Consider the following 21,423-nt stretch of genomic DNA (forward strand, 5'->3'; position numbering starts at 1 on the left):
CCCTGAGCCATCCAAGTCTCTGTAATGGCCCCAACATCACAGCTCCAGGTACTGATTCATGGTCTAAGCTCATCCTCTTCGTTCATAATACTCCTTTCTTCAAAGAATTCCAACAGAGTTGCCAGACAAGATTTTCACTAGAGTGAACCATGCTGTCTGTGGTCTGTTTTATCATGTGCTTCCAAGTACCCTGAGACCTCATCCTTAATAATCGTCTCCAACATTTCCCAACCACTGAGATCAGACTAACTGGCCTATGGTTTCCTTTCTTCCGCCTCTCTCCCTTCATGAAGAGTGGAGTGACATTTGCAATTTTCCAGTCTTCCAGAACATTCCAGAACATAGTGTTTCTTGAAAGATCATTACCAATGCTTCTATGATCTCTTCAGCCAGATCTTTCAGAACTCTGGGGTGTAAATCATTTGGTTCTACCTTCAGACCTTTCAGTTTCCCAAGCTCCTTCTATTCAGTTATGGTAACTTCACACATTTCATAACCCCTGACACCTGGAACTTTCACCACAGTGCTAGTTTCTCCCACAGTGAACACTGATGCATAATACTTAATCAGTTTGTCCACCATCTCCTTATCCTCCATTACTACCTCTCCAGCATCATTTTCTAGCGGTCTGATATCCATACACCTCTTTTTCACACTTTATGTATCTGAAGAAACTTTTGGTATCTTCTTTAATATTATTGGCCAGCTTACTTTAATATTCCATCTTTACCAACGATGACTTTTTTAGTTGCCTTCTGTTGGTTTTTAAAACCCAGTCCTCTAATTTCCCACTAATTTTTGCTCTATTATATGCCCTCTCTGGCTTATATTGGCTTTGTCTTCTCTTGTTAGCCATGGTTATCTTTCTTTTAGGATACCTCTTCTCTTTGGAATATATCCCATGCCTTCCAAATTGCTTCCAGAAGTTCCAGCCATTACTGATGTGCCGTCATCCCTGTCAGTCTTCATTTCCAATCGGTTCTGGCCAACTCCTGTCTCATGCCTCTGTAATTTCCTTTACTCCACTATAATACAGATACATCTGACTTTAGCTTCTTCTCAAATTTCAGGGTGAATCAGACCATATAATTATCACTTGCCCCTCAGGGTGCCTTTACTTTATATTTTCTCATTAATTCTGGTTCATTGCACAGCACCCAATCCAGAATAGTTGATCCTCTAGTTGGCTGAACCACGAGCTGCTCTAAAAGGCCATTTTGTAGGCACTCTAGAAATTCCCCCTCCTGTAATCCAGCACCAACCTACTTTCCCAATCTACCTGCATATTGTAATATTGCTCTTTTGGGATGTATTTTCCGTTTCTCTTTGCAATTTGTAGACCACATACTTACTACTGTGTTCAACTTCCATCAGGGTCTTTTTACCCATGCAATTCCTGAGCTTTATTCACAAAGATTCAACACCTTTTGACCACATGTCACCTCTTACTCATGATTTGAGTTCATTTTTTACCAACGGAGCAACCTCTGCCTTCCTCCCTATCCTTTCAATATGATGTATATCCTTGAAGATTAATCTCCCAGCTATAATCTTTCAGCCAAGATTCAGTGCAGCTTACAACATCATACCTGGCAATCTGCAATTGTGCTGCAAATGCATCTGCCTTATTCTGTGTACTGTATGCATTCAGATACAGCCCCTTCAGTCCTGTATTCACCCTTTTCAATTTTGTCTGCCTTTTATATTGCAACTCATTCTGTTCACTGCAATTTTGCCCTATCAACAGCCTCTCCTCACTACACATTGCCTCTGTTTGTAAACCAGCTACCTTATCTTCAGTGCTATTTTCTGCCTTTCCTACCATATCACTTGCATTGAAATTCTGGCAACTTTGGATACTGGTTGCACCAAGCTCAACCTTTTGATTCCTAACTTTGAAGTCTTACAACATCTGCCTCCACAATCTCTCCACTAACTGTTCTGGCATTCTGGTTCCCATCCCCTTGCAACTCTAATTTAAACCCCACCATGTAGCATTAACAAATCTTCCCACAAGGATATTCCCTTGTGTTCAGGTACAAACTGTCCTTTCTTTACAGGTCCAAACCATCCTTTTACAGACCCCTGGAAGAGAGGCCAATGATCCAAAAATCTTATGCCCTTCCTCCTACACCAACTTTTTAGCCACATATTAAACTGTATACTCTTCCTAGTTCTGGCCTCACTAGTACATGACATGAGTAGCAATCTTGAGATCATATCCCTGGAGTTCCTGCCCTTAAATTAGCACCTAACTCCCTAAGCTCCCTCTGCAGACCTTGTCAGTTGTCCCACCCATGTCACAGGTAACTACATGGACTATGACTTTTGGCTGTTCACCCTCCCACTTAAAAGTGCTGAGGACTCGGTCCAAGATATCCTGGACCCTGGCACCTGGGAGGCAACACACCATCTGGGAATCTCATTCTCGCCCACAGAACTTCCTGTCCATTGCCCTAACTAATGAATCTCTTACCACCACAATGTGCCTCTTGTACCCCTTTCCTTTCTTAGTCACAGAGGCAGACTCAGTGCCAGAAACCTGACCACTATGACGTTCCTATGTTATGTTATACCACCCACCGGCCCCAACAGTATCCAAAGTGATATACTGTTGTTGAGCGGGATGGTCACAGGGGTACTCTGAACTGGTTCCTTAACCCCTTTCCCCTTCCTGACTGTCACTCAGTCTCCTGTGTCCTGCACCTTGGGTGTAACTACTTCTCTGTGTCCTATCTATCACCCACTCAACCTTCCAAACGATCTGGAGTTCATCCAGTTCCAGCTCCAACTTAACGTGGTTTGTTAGAAGCTGCAGCTGGATGCACTTCTCACAATTTGCAGTCATCAGGGACACTGGGGGTCTCACTGCCTTCCCACATCCCGCAAGGTGAGCATTGCACTATCCTGTCTGTCATCTCTACTGTCCCCGCTGAACAGATATAAAGAAGAAAAGGGGAAAAAAAACTTGAGCTTTTCTTTCCTTTGTTTTCTCTGAGTGAAGCCTCTCTTTGATGAAAGAGAGTCTTGAAGAGCTAAAGCCTCAAAATCACCACTCTATGTCCACTCCGACAGCTGCTGTGCTTGTCCCTGACTTCCTTTAATTTGCTGTTACTAATCAATCCCAAACATTGATTGATAGCTGGTTAAAGCTCTTTTGGGGTGCCATGACCCAATGCTGCTTTTTTATCCTTCAGTAGTGGACCTGATTGAAGTTCCCTCCTCACAAGCTTCCAATGTCTGGATTGGCAGCTGGTCATAGCTCTTTTTTAAAACTGCATTTATTTTGCAGCACTGTCCATGATGTCAGTAGTACAAGTGATGTCAGCAACCCATAAACTAATAAAAACAGGAATTCTGTGATTTCATATTCAAACTGGACATCAATTGTTCTAAAATATATGTTCTAACTCCCTAGTGTATTCCACATTTGAACTTACTTGTGCATGTCTGTTATTTTATATTCAAACCATACAAACCCTTGTTCACATTCCAGCCTGATATCTGCTAATCTATATACAAAGAATTTGAAGTCCTTGATTAGGTTTGGCTCTATAATTTGCTTCTATATATAAATCATCCTGAGCAAGTTAACAGTGACTATTAGAGTGATCTGTGGCTGATGGCAATCTCTGTTTCAGGTTGTGAATGTGACCCGGTCGTATATACACAAACATCAGGCTTTTGTGGTGCCACTTCTGTTGAAATATGCTGCAGAATGGGCATCCCTTGGGCACCCTGTGTTTAGGCCGCTTTGGTGGGTCAGCCCAAATGACCCAAATACATTTAAAATCAATGACGAGTTTCTGATTGGTGACGAGGTAAGAACAGGTTCATCAATTTACTTGTGTGGCAGTTATAAGCTAGCAGATGGTGGGGGGGTCAGTGTGTGCTGTTAATGAGCTGTTAATGACCAGGCTTGTCTCTGACTGTTAGTCTGTTTGACAGCTTTCTCGAGAAAATAATTGCCTTGATAATGCAATATCAACAACCACAAAGAGTCTTGCAGTATTGAAGTTCACCATTGAATACTCATGTACTCGAATTCCATTTGATCAACATTTTATAGCTTTCTAATGCCTTGGCACTTCAAGTGCTTGATACTTGCTAAGTACCATTCCCTCAGGCAGTGTGTTCCTGATTCCAACCACCCTCTGAGTGAAATAATTTTTCCTCAGATCCTTTCTAAACCCCTTCTCCCTTATCTTTAACCTACGTTCTGTAATTTCTAGTTGCTGTTTTTTATAATTTGGCTGATTTTATTGCTGTTGAGTGCAACTACATACAACGTAAGAGGGTGTAGCATGAATTAATTCACAATAAAGCAACAAGATAGAAACTGACTAGCCATAAACAGAATGATGAGACTTATGACTAAAACCTTGGTTAAAGACGTGCAGTAAAGGATTATAATTAAAATCCCCATCAAAACTGGATTTAAGGAACAGAGACAAAGTGGCTTAGTGAGGGAATGGTGGGACTGAGGGAATGAGGGAATGGAATGAAGAATTCACAAGAGGAAATCTGGAGCACAGAGACCTTGGTGAATTGGAAGGGATTTCAGAAGGGAAGGCAAAGGGAAGAGGAGATCAAGGAGAAACCCTAGATTAATGTGTGGCTGAAGAATTGGAGCAGGAGGCAAGGATTAAGATTTCTGGATAATTAGGACCTCTTCTGGGGCAGGTGTGACCTGTACAGAAGGGACGAGCTGCACATGAACCCAAGCGGGCCCAATATTCTTGTAGGCAGATTATATAGAGCTGTTGGGATTGGTTTAAACTAATATGGCAGGGGGATGGGAACCAGTATGATAGAGCCGAGAATGAACCTGAAGGTTTGCAAGCAGATGATGGGTGTAACATAAATGTAATGAAGAACAGGTCGATGATTGGGTACAAATGCAGACAGAGCAAAAAGTTAAGTTGTACCGCAGAGGCAAAATTCAAAAGGGCAAAGAATGCAGGACTGAAGGTCCTGTAATTAAACGGGTGTAGTAATTGGAATAAGGTATACAAAGTCATGGCGCAATTAGAGATTGGCTGTATGACTTTGTGGGCATCACTGAGTCGTGGCTGAAAGAAGCCCATAGTTGGGAGCTTAATATCAAAGAATATACTTTGTATTGACAGGACAGGCAGGAAGGCATAGGCGGTGTCGTCGCTCTGTTGGTAAGAGATGCAGTTACATTGATAGAAAGAGGTGACATAGGCTCAGAGAATGTTGAATCCTTCAGGGTGGAGTTAAGAAACTTGCAAGGGTAAGAGAAAACATTAAGGGAATCATACATGGGCCTCCATATAGTAGCCAAAATGTGGGGTTGAGATTGCAAAGGGAGCTGGAAAATAAAGGTAACATCATAATTGTAATGGGAGACTTAAATATGCAAGGGGATTGGGAAAGTCAGGTTGGTGTCAGATCACAAGAGAGGGAATTTGTTGAATGCCAATGACATGGCCACTTAGAGCAGCTTGTGCTTGAAGCTGCTCAGGGAAAGGCCATCTTAGACTGGGTGTTGTACAATAACCCAGATCTTATTAGGGAGTTGAATGTAAAGGAATCCTTAGGCAGTGATCGTAATATGATTGAATCCATACTGCAGTTTGAAAAGGAGAAGCATAAGTCACATATATCAGCATTGCAATGGAATAAAGGGAATTACAGAGGCATGAGAGAGGAGCTTAATTAGAGGGAGATACTCCAGGTGGGGATGGCAGCAGAGTAGAGATAGCTGAAGTTTCTGGGAATAATTCAAAAGGCGCAGGATAGATACGTCCTACAGTAGAAGTTGTTCTCAAATGGCAGGGCTAGGCAATCGTGGCTGACAAAGGAGGTTGAGGACTGTGTAAAAGCCAAGTAAAGGGCAGATAGGTGGTAAAACTGAGAGGGAAGTTGGATGATTGGGAAGCCTTTAAAATCCAACTAAAGGCAACATAAAAAACTGTAAGAAGGGAAAAGATGAAATGGGAGGGCAATCTAGGCAATAATATAAAACATGATATGAAAAGTTTTTTCAGTTATATAAAGAAGTAAAAGGGAAGTGAGAGTTGATGTTGGACCACTAGAAAATAATGGGGAACATAGAAATGACAGATGAACTTAATGGGTACTTTGCATCAGTCTTCACTGTGGAAGACACTAACAGTGTGCCTGAGGCTCATGAGTGTCAGGGAGCAAGGGTTTGTGTCATTGCTATTACAAAGGAAAAAATAAGACCATAAGATATGGGAGCAGATGTAGGCCATTTGGCCCATCGAGTCTGCTCCACCATTCAATCGTTGGCTGATCCAATTCTTCCAGTCATTCCCCACTCCCCTGCCCTCACCCCATACCCTTTGATGCCCTGGCTGATTAAGAACCTATCTATCTCTGCCTTAAACACACCCAATGACTTGGCCTCCACAGCCGCTCGAGGCAACAAGTTCCACAGATTTACCACCCTCTGACTAAAGTAATTTCTCCACATCTCAGTCTAAATGGACATCCTTCAATCCTAAAGTCGTCCCCTCTTGTCCTGGAGTCCCCTACCATAGGAAATAACTTTGCCATATCTAATCTATTCAGGCCTTTTAACATTCAGAATGTTTCTATGAAATCCCCCTTCATTCTCCTGAACTCCAGGGGTTATAGCCCAAGAGGTGCTAGATATTCCTCATACGGTAACCCTTTCATTCCTGGAATCATTCTTGTGAATCTTCTCTGAACTCTCTCCAAAGTTAGTATATCCCTTTCTAAAATAAGGAGCCCAAAACTGCACAGAATATTCCAAGTGTGGTCTCACGAGTGCCTTATAGAGCCTCACCATCACATTCCTGCTCTTATATTCTATACCTTTAGAAATGAATGCCAACATTGCATTTGCCTTCTTCACAATTGACTCAAGCTGGAGGTTAACCTTTAGGGTATCCTGCACAACTACTCCTAAGTCCCTTTGCATCTCTGCATTTTGAATTCTCCCCCCATCTAAATAATAGTCTGCCCGTTTATTTCTTCCACCAAAGTGCTTGACCATACACTTTCCAACATTGTATTTCATTTGGCACTTTGCCCATTCCCCTAAATGATCTGAGTCTCTCTGCAGGCTCACTGTTTCCTCAGCATTACCCACTAGGCAAACTTAAAGGTCTTAAGTCACCTGGACCAGATGAACTACATCCCAGAGTCCTGAGAGAGGTTGCAGAAGAGATAACGGATGCATTGGTCATGATCTTTCAAGTATCAGTTAATTCTCGCATGGTCCTGGAGGACTGGAAAATTGCAAATGTCATGTACTCTTTAAGAAGGAAGGAAGGCAAGAGACAGGAAATTATAGGCCATTTAGCATAATCTCAGTGGTTGGGAAATTGTTGGAGTCTATTATTAAGGATGAAGTTTTGGGGTACTTGGAGACTAATGAGCCAAAGTCAGCATGGTTTCTACAAAGGGAAATCTTGCCTGACAAATCTGTTAGAGTTCTTTGAGGAAGTAACAAGCAGGGTGGAGAAAGGAGAGGTAGTGGATGTCATTTATTGGATTTTCAGATGGCATTTGATAAGGTGTCATACATAAGGTTGCTTAACAAGCTAATATCCTGTGGCGTACAGGAAAAATACTGGCATGGATAGAGGAATGGCTGACAGGCCAGAGACAGCGAGCGAGAATAAAGGGGGCCTTTTCTAGTTGGAAGCTAGTAACTAGTGGTGTTCCTCAGAAGTCAGTATTGGGACTGCTACTTAGTGTATTTTTTGTCAATGATTTGGATAATGGAATTGATGGCTTTATGGCTTGGGGATGATACGAAGATAGGTGGAGGGTAGGTAGTGCTGAGGAAGCAATGTGATTGCAGGAGGACTTAGGCAATACAGTGTTGGGAAATGTATGATAATGCATTTTGGTAAAAGGAACAATAGTGCAGACTATTATCTAAATGGGGAGAAAATTTAAACATCAGAGTTGCAGAGGGACTTGGGGAGTCCTTGTGCAAGACTCCCAGAAGGTTAATTTACAGGTTGAGTCTGTGGTAAAGAGGTAAATACAGTGTTGCCATTTATTTCAAGGAGAATAGAACATGAAAGCAAGGAGATAAAACTAAACCTTTAAAAGATACTAGACAGGCCACACTTGGAGTACTGTCAACAGTTTTGGGCCCCATATCTCAGAAAGGATGGAAAGAGTCCAGATGGGGTTTGCAAGGATGGTTCCGGGAATGAAGGGGTTAACATATGAGGAGTGTTTGGCATCTTTAGGCCCGTACTCACTGGAATTTAGAAGAATGCAGGGAGATCTCATTGAAGCCTACTGAATGTTGAAAAGACTTGATAAGGTGGATGTGGAGAGGATGTTTCCCCTGGTGGATGTACCAGAACTCAAGGGCACAGACTTAAAATTGAGGGGTGTCCTTTTAAAACAGACCCTTTATTTTAGCCAAAGAGTGGTGAATCTGTGGAATGCTCTGCCATAGACTGCGGTGGAGGCCAAATCCATGGGTATATTTAAAGCCGAAGTTGATCATTCCCTGATTGGTCGGGGCATCAAAGGATATGGCGAGTGGAATCCACAATCAGCCATGATGGAATGGCGGAGCAGACTCTATGGAGTGAATGGCCTAATTCTGTTCCTTTGTCTTATGGTCTAAATCTGAAAACTGGATTGGAGTTGGGGAGCATTGCTTGGTGGGACAGTGAGCTGGCTACAGGGTGCTGGCTACATGGGAATTGAGGCACTGGCAGCAGAGTTCTAGGTGATCTGATGTTTAGGTGGGGTGATAGGAGAGAGGTGAGCCCAGACAGTGAAGAATGAAACAGCACAGAGGTGACTGAAACATGGTAAAAGTCTCAGCATTTGATGAGCCAGACATGGATAAATGAAGTAGCCAGTTTTCTTGGTGTGAAGGATATAGGGTCAGAAGCCCAAAGATTGTAATTAGCCTGGTTCAGCCTGTGACTGTTATCAAAGAGAAGATGGACTCAGTAGTTAGGGAACAGATTTGTGGCAATAATTTTGTTCATGACAGGTGCCATGGTAGCATAGTGGTTAGTGTGCACTATCACAGCTTGGTATTGGAGTTTGGAGATCAATTCCAGTGTCCTCTGTAAGAAGCTTGTACATCTTTCCCATGAGCAAGTGGATTTCTTCTGGGTGCTCTGGTTCAAAGATGTACTGGTTAGTAGGTAAGTTGTTCTGTGATTAGGCTGGGGTTTAATTGGTAGGTTGCTGGGCAGTGCAGCTCGTTGGGCTGGAAGAGCATATTCCATGCTGTATCTATAAATAAATAATTAAATAAATGGGAGGAAATCATGGCTTATTCATGACTGGGGGTCAGTGGGAGTCTGAGCACCGAGATTATGGTGGGGACGAGAGAGAGGGTAAAGTGAGTAAGGTGGTGGCTTTCAGCACAGACTGGAACATGACCTGACATGCTATTAACTCAGTGCTGCCTATGAATGATTAGGTGCAAACTAAACTGAAGCATAAAGATATTTTCAGCATCATGATTGACAGTAATAGACAGGAGGCTATTCTGTCAGGTTTTCACAGCAGAGTTTGTAGCAATGCTCACCCCTCACTCACAAGTGCCTGATGTCAGTGGTAACCCCACACTGATGATACTTCCGCATGCAGAGAAGTGAAGGTGACTGGGTTCTCGACAGTCTCATCAATGACAAGTCCCTTACACTACTCAGCATCTGCCTCTGATGTCTGGTTTTGGACATAACCTTGCCTGAAGTTCCAGCATGGCTGCATTTTGTGGGAAAATATATAGAAGTGTGAGTGATTCCTGCTGGTCTGCTGCCCACTCTGTAACCAGTATGCTTCCCATATATAGGTACTGGTGGCACCAGTGACGGAGCCGGGCAGAGTCCATAGAAACATCTACCTACCAGGAAGCAACTACCAGTGGAAGGATGTGAATACAGCACAGGTGTTTGATGGTGGGACCCTGTTGCAGGACTACCCTGTGGCCCTGGTTGACGTGGCAGTTTTCATCAGACAGGAGCCCCGGGATCTACCATCTACAGAGAGCCAGCAAGCAACATCCCAGGACTGAGGGACCAAAGCTCTTCACCATTCTTGAACAGTCAACAGGACTTTCACTACTGACAATAGCTTGGCTGCCTGCACTGTCTTAAGTGTCAGCAGGTGCCGTCAATGGACTGTGACAAAGGAACAGCCCAGTCTGTGATCACCAGCTCCCTAGGGGAATGGTGCAAAAACTGGCTCTTCCATCACCTGTTGTAATTTGTGCAGCAGTTCTGGCCCGAACCTTCCACCATCATGCCTTAATGTTGCCTGTGAGGCTGAACTGTTTACTGGTGATAGCTGAACTGAGTGTTCATCAGGTACAGGACAGGAAGTAGCCCATGCCCAAAACAAGGTTGACCTTGGAGTAGGGCTCAGATCCAGTTTGAAGCTCAGGTTTAGGCCCATGCTTGAACAGACCCAGGCTCTGCTTCAGGACCAGGCCCGATTCTGGGCCAGCACAGTCACACATCACCATAGTCTTTAACTTTTTTTTCACAGGCATTCAGATAGCAAAACTGTAGCTTACGGTATGTTTAGTTTACAAAGAAAAATGTGGTTGAGAAATGAAACAACTCCATTTCAGTCACTCACCCTCATCACCAGCGAAAGCACAGGATAAGACGTCAAGTCAAACTCCCTGTGTGCTACCCCATCCAACATCACAGGGCAGATGAAGCACAGGACAGAAACAAGATCACTCTACACAATATACTGCCAAGGTGGGGCAGCACCAATCATAGAAATTCAAACTCTCTACACTGTCTCATAAATACTCCCAAGGGAGGGTCAGCACATGACTCCTCACTGTCCTACCACACACTGCAAGGACAAGGACAGCATGGGTTAGATACAGAGGAAAACTCTCTCTGCACTGTAACATTAAATACTCCCAAGTCAAGGACAGCTCAAGATAGACACAGAATACTTGCAAGGCAGGGTCAGCATGGATACACCTTTCCCTGCAAAAAGGTCATGTGTTATGTGTGTCTATATCAACAGTAGAGTTTAGAATTATTTAGAAACACTATTTATCCAGTACCCCAGTATCAAGCTGTTTTTATCCACCTGTGTCTGTGTGTGGCACTGTAGCCAAGGAGCCCTCACCATCACCATACCCACAGTCTGAAAGTTTTATACTTCTCTTCTCCCCAACATATCTGGTTATAGGCAGCAGTATAGAGGAATACCACCATCTCGTATTTCACTCAGAGTCAAGCAACATGGGATGCATTATTGTCAGGTCAGATCCCGTGGACTCCCTTCCCAAGAACACTGTGGAAGCACCTTCAGCAGAAGGACCACATGGTTCACCACTACCTCAAGGGTTGTTGGTGATCAGTAATAACTGCTGGCCTTCCAGTGACACAGAACATCCTGCAGAGGGGTTTCAGGATCAGGTTTAATATCACTGGCATATGTCGTGAAATTTGTTTTGCGGCAGCAGTACATTGTAAGAAAAGTCTATAAATTACAATATAAATTAGATAGGTAGAGGGGAAAAATGCTGAGATGGAGTTCATGAGTTAATTTACCATTCCGAATCTAATGGCAGAGGGAAAGAAACTGTTCCTGAAACATTGTGTGTGTGTGTCTTCAGACTCCTGTACCTCCTCCTCAATAGTAGCAATGAGGACAGGGCATGTCCTGGGTGATGGGAAAATCCTGCCTGACAAACCTAGTGGGGATGTCACCACCTTGAGGCATTGCCTGGATGCTGGGGAGGCTAGTGCCCATGATGGAGCTAGCTGAGTTTATAACTTTTTGCAGCTCTTTCCAATTCTATGCAGTACATGGCGATACAAGCAGTTGGAATGTTGTCCACGGTACACCTGTAGAAATTTGCGAGACTCTTTGGTGACATACCAAATCTCCTCAAACTTCTAGTGAAATATAGCTGCTGTGGTGCCTTCTTTGTAAATGCATCAATATGTTGGACCCAGGATAGATCTTCAGAGATCTTCACACCCTGGTACTTGAAAGTGCTCACCCTTTCCACTGCTGATGCCTCAATGAGGACTGGTGGATGTTTCCCTGACTTTCCCTTCCTGAAGTCTACATTCAATTCTTTGGTCTTACTGACATTGAGTGTGAAGTTGTTGTTGTGCTACCTTCTAGCTCGCCTTCTCATCACCATCAGAAATTCTGCCAACAATAGTTGTGTCATCGGCAAAGTTAGCTGTGCCTTGCCACGTAGTCATGGGTGTAGAGCAGGAGTTCCCAATCTTTTTTATGCAATGGAATCTTACCATTAACCGAGGGTTCTGTTGACCCCAGGGTGAAATTCCTGCTGCGGAGAGAGCAGAGCAGTAAGCACACTTCCTTGCACGCTTCCTTGAGGTGTGCCAGCATTGACTGTCAGAGAGGAGACATTATTTCCAAACTGCACGGACTGTGGTCTCCCAAGGTTCCACTTGCAGAGGGGGATACAGAGGCCTAGGCTTTGCAGCTTGTTTATTAGAACTCAGGGTATGATTGTGTTGAGCCCTGAGCTATAATCAATAAACAGCAGTCTGAGGTAATTGTTTCTGTTGCCCAGGTGATCTGAGACTGAGTGGAGAGCCAAAGCTGTATTTGCTGCAGATTTATTGTGGCTGTAGGCAAACTGGAGTGGGCCCAGGTCCTTGGGCAAGAGTTGATTCTGGCTTTGACCAACTTCTCAAAGCACTTCACAGTAGATGTGAGTACAACCGGGTGGTAGTTGTTGAGGCAGCTCACCCTGCTCTTCTTGGGTACTGGTATGATTGTCGCCCTTTTGAAGCAAGTGGGAATTTTCAACCACAGCAGTGAGAGATTAAAGTTATCTTTGAACACACCTGCCAGTTGGTTGACACAGGTTTTTAATGCCGTACTATGTACATCATCAAAGCCTGATGCCTTGCAAGGGTTCACCTTCTTGAAAGAAGATGGTCAGTGGTGTAGCGGGATCTGCACTGGACTTCGAGGCAAGTGGTCACAGGTTCAAATCTGGCTGGCTCCTTGCATGCTTTCCATCTGTGCTGGGCTGAGTGTCAAGCTAGCAACTCAACCTCATTTAACAAAAAAGACAAACTGCTAAAGAAATGGCAAAGTTGCTGCCTGATGTGCCACAAGGCATGGAAAGGAGCAACAACAACCCTCTTGAAAGGTGTTCTGATATTGGCCTCTGGGACAGAGATCACAGGGTCCATAAGAACATGAGAGATAGGAGCAGAACTAGGTCTTTCAGGCCATTGAGTCTGCTCTGCCATTTAATCATGGCTGATTTATTTTCCCTCTCAACCCCATTCTCCTGCCTTCTCCTTTCATACCCTGAATAATCAAGAACCTATCAACCTCTGTTGTAAATACACTCAATGACCTGGCTGCTTTGGGCAACAAATCCCCACGGATTTACCCCCCTCTAGCTAAAGAAATTCCTCATCTCAGTTATAAATGGATGGCTCTCTATTCCGAAGCTGTGCCCTCTGGACATGGACTCCCCCACTTTGAAGCATTTTATTCACATTCACTTGCCTTTCAACATTCGATAGTTTCAATGCGATTCCCCCCCGTCCATCCTTTTAAATTCAGTGAATACAGGCTCTAAGCTGTTAAACGATCCTCATATGATAACCCTTTCATTCTCAGAATCATTCTTGTGAGCCTCCTCTGCTGAACCCTCTCCAATGTCAGAGGCACAAAACTGCTATCAGTACTCTGAGGCTGACTAGGGCCTTATGAAGCCTCAGCATTACATCTTTGCTTTTATATTCTAGTCCTTTCAAAATGAATGCTAAAATTGCATATGCCTTCCTCACCATTGACTCAACCTGCAAGTTAACCTTTTGAGAATCCTACACATGGGCTCCCTAGTCCCTTTGCACCTTGGATTTTTGAACTTTCTACCTGATTAGAACATATTCTACGCTTTTGTCCCTTCTACCAATGTACATGGCCATACATGTCCTGACACTGTATTCCATCTGCCACTTTTTTAACCCATTCTCCTAACCTGTCCAAGTCCACAAACTTGGCCACAAGGCCATCAATTCTGTCATCTAAATCATTGACATATAATGTAAAAAGAGACAGGCCCAACACCGACACAGGCAGAAAACAACTAGTCGATGCCTGCCAACCAGAAAAGGGTCCCTTTATTCCCGCTCTTTGCCTCCTGCCAATCAACCAATGCTAGTATTCAACCAATCAACCAATTCATGCTAGTATCTTTCCTGTAATACCTAGGGCTCTTAATCTTGTTAAGCAGCCTGATGCATGGCACTTTGTCAAATGCTTTCTAAAAATCCAAGTACACAGCATCCTCTGATTCTTCTTTGTCTATCCTGCTTGTTATTTCCTCAAATAATCCCTACAGATTTGTCAGGAAAGATGTTCCCTTAATTAAACTATGCTGATTTTGGCCCATTTTATCATGTACCTCCAAATACCCCAAAACCCCAGCTTTAACAATCAACTCCAAATATTTCCTGCCCATTGAAGTCATGCTGAGTGGCCTGTAATTTCCTTTCTTCTGCTTCCCTCCCTTCTTGGAGTGACATTTGCAATTTCCCATGCCAGAAGCTAGTGATTATTGAAAGATCCCTACTAATGCCTCCACAATCTCCTCAGTGACCTCTTTCAGAACTTGGATGTCGTTTGTCTGGTTTAGATGACATACCCACCTTCAAACCTTTCAGCTTTCCAAGACTGTTCTCCCTAGTGATAGTGAATGCAATCATTTCTGCCCTCTGAGACTCTCAAACTTCTGACATTCTGCTAGTGTCTTCCACAGAGAAGACGGATGCAAAATATTTATTTAGTTCATCTGCCATTCCCTTGTCCCTGAGATTCTGCAGGGATTCACACAGATGTTTTATTCTCTTTTCAAAGCATGCTTAAAAGGTGTTGAGCTCATCTGGTAGTGAGGCATCTCTGCCATTCATGATGTTAGGTTTTACCTTCGAGGAAGTAATCGCCTGCAAATCTTGCCAGAACTGACGTGCATTCGATTCTGTCTCTAACTTCAATTGGAATTGTTTTCTCAGCCTTAAAATATCCTTTATAGGTCATACCTGGATTTCCTGTATAGCTCTGAATCACGGGTTTTGAATGCCATACCATCTAGCCCTCAGCAGACCATGAATCTCCTTGTTCATCCATAGCTTTTGGTTTGGGTATGTCCCATATGTTCTGAAAGGCATACACTCATTCACTCAGATCTTGATAAAGTCAGCAACTGTGCCATATTCATTCAGGTTCTAAGATGAGTGCCTGAATATTGTCCAATCCATCGACTCAAAGCAGGTGTCAATTTGTGAAAATGAGGCTTCTTGTTAGGTTGAGACAATGAAATGGGATCCTCTGCTGGAACTCTGGGATCAGAGAAAATAAGGAATTCCTTTGCTCTCATTAGAAGCTTGATCCTAGTGACTTATGCCAAATGTTCAGATACTGCATATTACATTGTTCTGGTATTACTAGCAGACTGAAAAAGATTTTTTCTTATCTTTGATCCAATTAATACAAAAAAAATCTTAGCTATTGTACACAGTGGAATGATTCCAGGAATTAGTCGAAGGGTCACTGTTAAGAGCCTTGTCTGTACAGAATCCATAGCATTACACTGGTCTCATTCTATAACTCCCAGAATGCATTCACATACAGTGGATTCCAGTTAATTGGGACATACCAGGACCAGTATGTTTTGACCCAGTTAATCGACTGCCCCAATAATCTGAAGTTTCATGGAAATAATTAAAAAAGGTATAAAGAAGATAAATTACCATTTAACTCAGTAACAAATTGCGTATTTAAATAAAATACAGAACAAATTACAAAACTGCCAATATTACTACAGTACTATAAAACTGTATAGTTTGTAATAACTACCAAAGGTGAATTCATTCAGTGTATACTGGCATGTTCCTTTAACTGTAAATGAACAAAATCAATGTAGACACCTAGTACATTGGTGTGCTTCATTCCAGCATGAACTATTGTCAGAATCCAACAATAATTTTACTAGCATCCTATGTAGTCACTAGCTCAGGTCTAATTGTGACATCCTCATCACTTTCCTCATCCTTATATTCCCCACCTTAGTGTTTTTGATGATTGCATCCCTCAGATCTTTATTTTCATTGTAACATTCAAGATGATTGTTAATACCTTCATTCTGCATAGTTCCCAACTTGTTGAAGTAGTAAAATCATTTTCACTCTAAGCGGGAATGCTTGAAACCGCAGTTGAGTGAAACAGTCCAGAATTCCTGCCAGCTATCAGTGACAACCTGTACTGCCTGTAAAAGGTTAACCCTTGCACTCACTTCCTTAGCTGTTGAAGAAGATGCCAGTATATTTTTTTCAATTGCTTCAGGAATGTGGTTCATCAGCTTTCTGCAATACAACGTCTTTAATTTGTTTATGGTTCCCATATCCATTGGCTGCTCCAAGGATAATGCATTGGCAGGCAGAAACTCCAGATGGATGTTTCTCAAACATTCTAAGCAGAAGAATTTTGCTTGATTTCGGTTGTAGTTCCTTATCCCAATCATCAACCATTTTTTAAAACTTTCCGAAGGCATCCATACATTCTTATTAGCATCATACTCAATTAGTAAACTATCCATTCTAGTCCCTTAAAGTGTTGAGATTTAATGCTTTTCCCAATAACCAATAATTTATTTTTTTTTTATCAGCTCCTGACATATTTGCACAACACAGTTAGGTGATCCATTCCTTTCTTTAAACCGGATAGTTGTTGCATGTTTGCAGCAAAGGGAACTATCTGGTGTGGCACAAGAAATAAAAGCCCTCTTACACTGACAGATAAATCATCTGAACAAAATGTTTGAAGCAAGTCAGGGAGTTTTGCAGCTTCTCATGTTTCTGCACTTAAAGCATCAGCACTATCATCAGCAACCATTTGTTGCTTTAAAATCATCATGTCCCAGCTTCTCGGCTATCTTCTCTGATTGGTTTTATTTTTAACATTAATCCACTGACACACACACACCTCATTCAGTTACAATGGAAAATGATTGACTGAGGGCCTTTTCAACATCTTGATCCTTACCTTCACACTGGTTTTTGGGATGTTCCCTGTTGTCCCTTGTGTAGTGCCCATTCTTCTCACAGTTCACCTTGTTGATGTAGTAAGTGTGCAATTGTAGGTTTTAGCACTCCAATTATCTCTGCCAGCTGATGAAGAGTGGTGTTAGGTAGATGGCTTTTAATTTTGTTCAGTGGGCTAATTATTTCAGCTAGTGTCAAATCCTTTTGTGATACCTTGGCAAATGTCTAAAAAATTTCCTGAAAGTCAAAATTAGAAAAAAAAACAAAAATCACTTGTTTCTGAATCAGCATCCATAGGCCCAAATGGATAACAACACAAGCACATGCAACAGATGCAACTGTTCGCTTTATGTGCAGTGCATTGTCTAATGGCCACACAATTGCACATGACTGACCATGTCCCAAATAAAAGAAGTGAATCTCAGCTATTTTCTTGATAAGGTTTTGTTCTTTTAGAGTTGTCCTAAATGAGCAACTGCCTCTATTAACTGGAATCCACTGTATTTGTACTCTTGCAAGCAATAAATAGATAGTGAGAAACCACAGTTCCACTTTTTCAATGTTTCACTGCTAGTACACGGTATGCATTCTCCATCTTTGCCATAACCATCATCAACCCTGAAAATTGGGTTTATTGAATGTTCCTTGTGTACTTTATCCTGTTTCCATTGACAAGACTCAATATCTGCTCACTGGTCCCTCATCTGATATCGATAGCTGTTTGGGAGATCTTAAAATCACTTCAATTTCAGATGACAATAACAGCAATGTTGCTTCCTTCTCTGCTTAAGCATTCATGTAACCTAGAGTCCCAGCAAAGTACTGAATGAAGGTTGGAGTCCTTTAGTGAAATATTAACTTACTCCATTAGCCTTTTCAGGTGGGTCTGTTGGTTGTTAAGATTCCTGTGATGTCACGTACGCAGTAGTGTGTTCTCTATGGTGTCAAGGCCACTGCCTCTTCTACCAAAAAAACCCCACACCGATTAGCATTGAGTGTATTCATGGAGTTTCAGGGCAATTATATTCTGGCGAAGGGTTTGAAACCATAACCTCTGGTCTCTGCACAATCATCATCAATAAAAGCAAAAAGTGCTGGAGATGCTCAGCAGCATCTCTGGAGAGAGAAATTCAACATTCCATTGTGATGATCTTTTTTATAAGAAACTTGCTCTTGCTTTTCTGAAGAGGAGAATTTCTTCTGCTTTCCTATATTGAAGATGAGTGGTTCTACTCCAACTCAATCCTCAACACCTAAGCTTTCAATGTTTCCTACAGTACTTCGAACATTGTTCGTCATTCAAGATTTACCTTATAGGAACAAGTACATGTCATTTTATCCTTCAAGCTTGTCTTTGAGTGAGATCAAGAATGACCTGTATCCTAACCCCCTGTATCTGCTTTTCCCTCAAATCCTTTCTTTGGTTATCAATAATCTCTCATTCTAAGATTTAGCAGTTACAGTTAGTTGCAGAAGAAATATTCATGTTTCTACCTCCCTTTTTCAGACAAACCATTTGTAGTTTCATTCTTGAAAGGCCTGCCTCAAAATTTTGGGCTTTATTCTGGGTTTCTCAAGAAGTAGAAATAGTTGATCTCTATCCACCCTGTTAGTTCTCCTTAATGTCTTGAGAACCATAAAAAGAATGTAATAATGCAGCCAAATGGCTTACTCCTTAACCCTTGCATTCCATAGAATAAAACCCTTCTTTGTTTAATTTCTCTGTAACTCTTGGAATCCACAGACAATATGAAGATAGACAGAGTGTTGACAAAGCAGGGACTTTGACAGATTAGCAAAGAAGTGGCAGATGGAATATAGTGGTAGGGAAATGTATGGTTAAGCACTTTGGTAGAAGGAATAAAGGCATAAACTGTTTTCTTAATGGGGGAAAAATTAGATAAATGAGGTTCAAAGGGACTTGGAAATCCTCATGCTGGATTCCTAAAAAATAACTTTCAGGATGAGCCAGTGGTAAGAAAGGCAAATGTAATGTTAGCATTCATTTTGAGAGAACTAGAATATATAAAGTGAGACTTTATAAGTCATTAGTCAGACCACACTTGGAGTATTGTGAGCAATTCTGGACCCCTTATCTAAGAATCAATAGCCATAGAAAAGTACAGCACAGTAAAAGGCACTTTGGCCCATCTAGTCTGTGCCGAACCATTTAAACTGCCTATTCCCATTGACCTGCATCGGGACCATAGCCCTCCACAGCCCGTACCATCCATATACCTAAACAAACTTCTCTTAATTGTTGAAATCAAGCTCACATGCACCACTTGCACTTGCAGCTCATTCCACACTCTCACCATCCTCAGAGCGAAGTTTCCTCAGCTGTTCCCTTTAAACTTTACACCTTTAACCCTTAACCAATGACCTCTAGCTGTAGTTCCACCTGACCTCAGTAGAATAAACATGCTTGCATTTACCCTATATATACCCCTCATAATTGTGTATTCCTGTATCAAATCTCCCTTCGATCTTCTACGTTCCAAGCAATAAAGTCCTAACCTATTCAATCTTTCTAAGTAACTCAGATCCTCCAGACCCGGCCACATCCCTGTAAATTTTCTCTGTACTCTTTCAACCTTATTTACATCTTTCCTTTAGAAAAGTGACCAAAACTGCACATAATACTCCAAACTAGGCCTCACCAATGTCTTATATGACTTGAACATAATATCCCAACTCCTGTACCCAATACTTTGATTTATGAAGGCCAATGTGTCAAAAGCTCTCTTTACAACTTTATCTACCTGGTCACCATTTTCAATGAATTATGGACCTGTAAACCCAGATTCCTTTGTTCTACCACACTCCTCAGTTCCTACTGTTCACTATATAAGACCTACTATGGTTGGTTCTACAGAAGTACAACACCTTGTACTTGTCTGCATTAAATTCCATCTGCCATTTTTCAGGCCATCTTCTAGCTGGTCCAGATTCCGCTGCAGGTCATGGATGTCTTCCTCACTGTTACATCCCAATCTTGGTGTTGTCTGTAGATTTGCTGATCCAGTTCACCACATTATCATCCAGATCATTGATATAGATGACAAAGAACAATCCCAGCACTAATCCCTGTGGCACAGGTTTCCAGTCTGAGAGGCAACCATCTACTAACACTCTGGCTTTTCCCACAAAGCCAATATCTAATCCAATTTATTACCTCATCTTGAATGCTGAGTGACTGGATCTTCTTGACCAATCTCCCATACGGGATCTTGTCAAGTGCCTTGGTAAAGTCCATGTAGGCAACATCCACTGGGCTTGACTTCATCAACTTTATTGGTAACTTCCTCAAAAAACTCTTTAGATTGGTTAGACATGACCTACCACACCAATGCTGACTATCCTTAATCAGTCAATGTCTATCCAAATACTTTTATACCTGGTCCTTTAGAATACCTTCCAATAACTCCCACTATTGATGTCAGGTTCACTGGCTTATAATTTCCTGGTTTATTTTTACAGCCTTTTGTTAAACAGTGGAACAACATTGGCTATGCTTCAATTCTCTGGTACCTCTCCTATCACTAGGGATGATTGAAATATCTCTGCTGAAGGGTCAATATGTGGATGCCAAGTTGTAAGATACATTTAAAACAGTTGTTAGTAAGGGTGTCAATGGTTATGGGGAGAAGGCATGTGTTTGGGGTTGAGAAAGATAATAAATCAGCCTTGATGGAATAGTGGAGCAGGCTAGATGGGCTGAGTAGCCTACTACTGCCCCAAGGTCATATGGTCTTATGATCTTGCCAGGACTACACTTGATAGTCTTGCCTCTTAAAATTTATTTTCTTAATTTTATTTATACATTCATTGATCTATTGTCTTATCTCTTTTATGCTAAATGCTTACTGATCTGTCACTTATTTGGGTAATACAGGGCTCAAACTCCTTCTCTTTCAACTCTCTTTCCCAGGATCATAACAGATAAAACCCCATTTCTTTAAACGCTTATACTTATAACAGAGTCACAATAAAACCACCCATGGCATAACATCTTACTGGGAGAAAATGCAGCACAAAAGGAAGCCATGTAAATATTTTGTTTGAAGTGGCTCTTTCGAAGAGTAACTCCCTTGTCACATCTCCAACAACTCTTTCTTTTCCAGTTCCCACTGGTTCTTCTACAAATTACCTTAAATATGCGCCATCTGCTTCATAATAGATGCAATTTACTCAATCATATCTAGGGTTTGAATTCTTTGCTTTTTATTTTGGTGTTTCACAGTTTACTCAGTTTTCTTGCAAAATTAGGCTTTTCAATTATTTAATAAAAAGGCAAATGTATCAACTTTTAGTTTCTAAATTATTGTAACTAAATTGATAATGCCAGATAATAATGCATGTTCAAGATCATCCACTACCTCCTGCACTTTAC

The 21,423-nt window shown here is 41.9% G+C and overlaps 1 protein-coding gene across 2 annotated transcripts in view; it reads left to right on the top strand.

Annotated features, from left to right (window-relative positions):
- si:ch211-236l14.4 (SITS-binding protein) overlaps window positions 1-21,423 on the top strand; it is a 155,334-nt gene that overhangs the window by 131,760 nt on the left and 2,151 nt on the right. Inside the window, exons 9-10 of one of the 2 annotated variants that reach the window (XM_059975360.1) lie at window positions 3,642-3,821; window positions 9,803-12,849. The exons of the other annotated variant lie outside the window; for it this stretch is intronic. Coding sequence (XP_059831343.1) covers window positions 3,642-3,821; window positions 9,803-10,024 — 402 coding nt within the window. The 3' untranslated portion in view covers window positions 10,025-12,849. Of the gene's footprint in view, window positions 1-3,641; window positions 3,822-9,802; window positions 12,850-21,423 lie in introns of those variants that run through there. 2 annotated transcript variants of the gene reach the window in all.

Source organism: Hypanus sabinus, chromosome 7 (genome assembly GCF_030144855.1).
Source record: "Hypanus sabinus isolate sHypSab1 chromosome 7, sHypSab1.hap1, whole genome shotgun sequence".
NCBI lineage: Eukaryota > Metazoa > Chordata > Chondrichthyes > Myliobatiformes > Dasyatidae > Hypanus > Hypanus sabinus.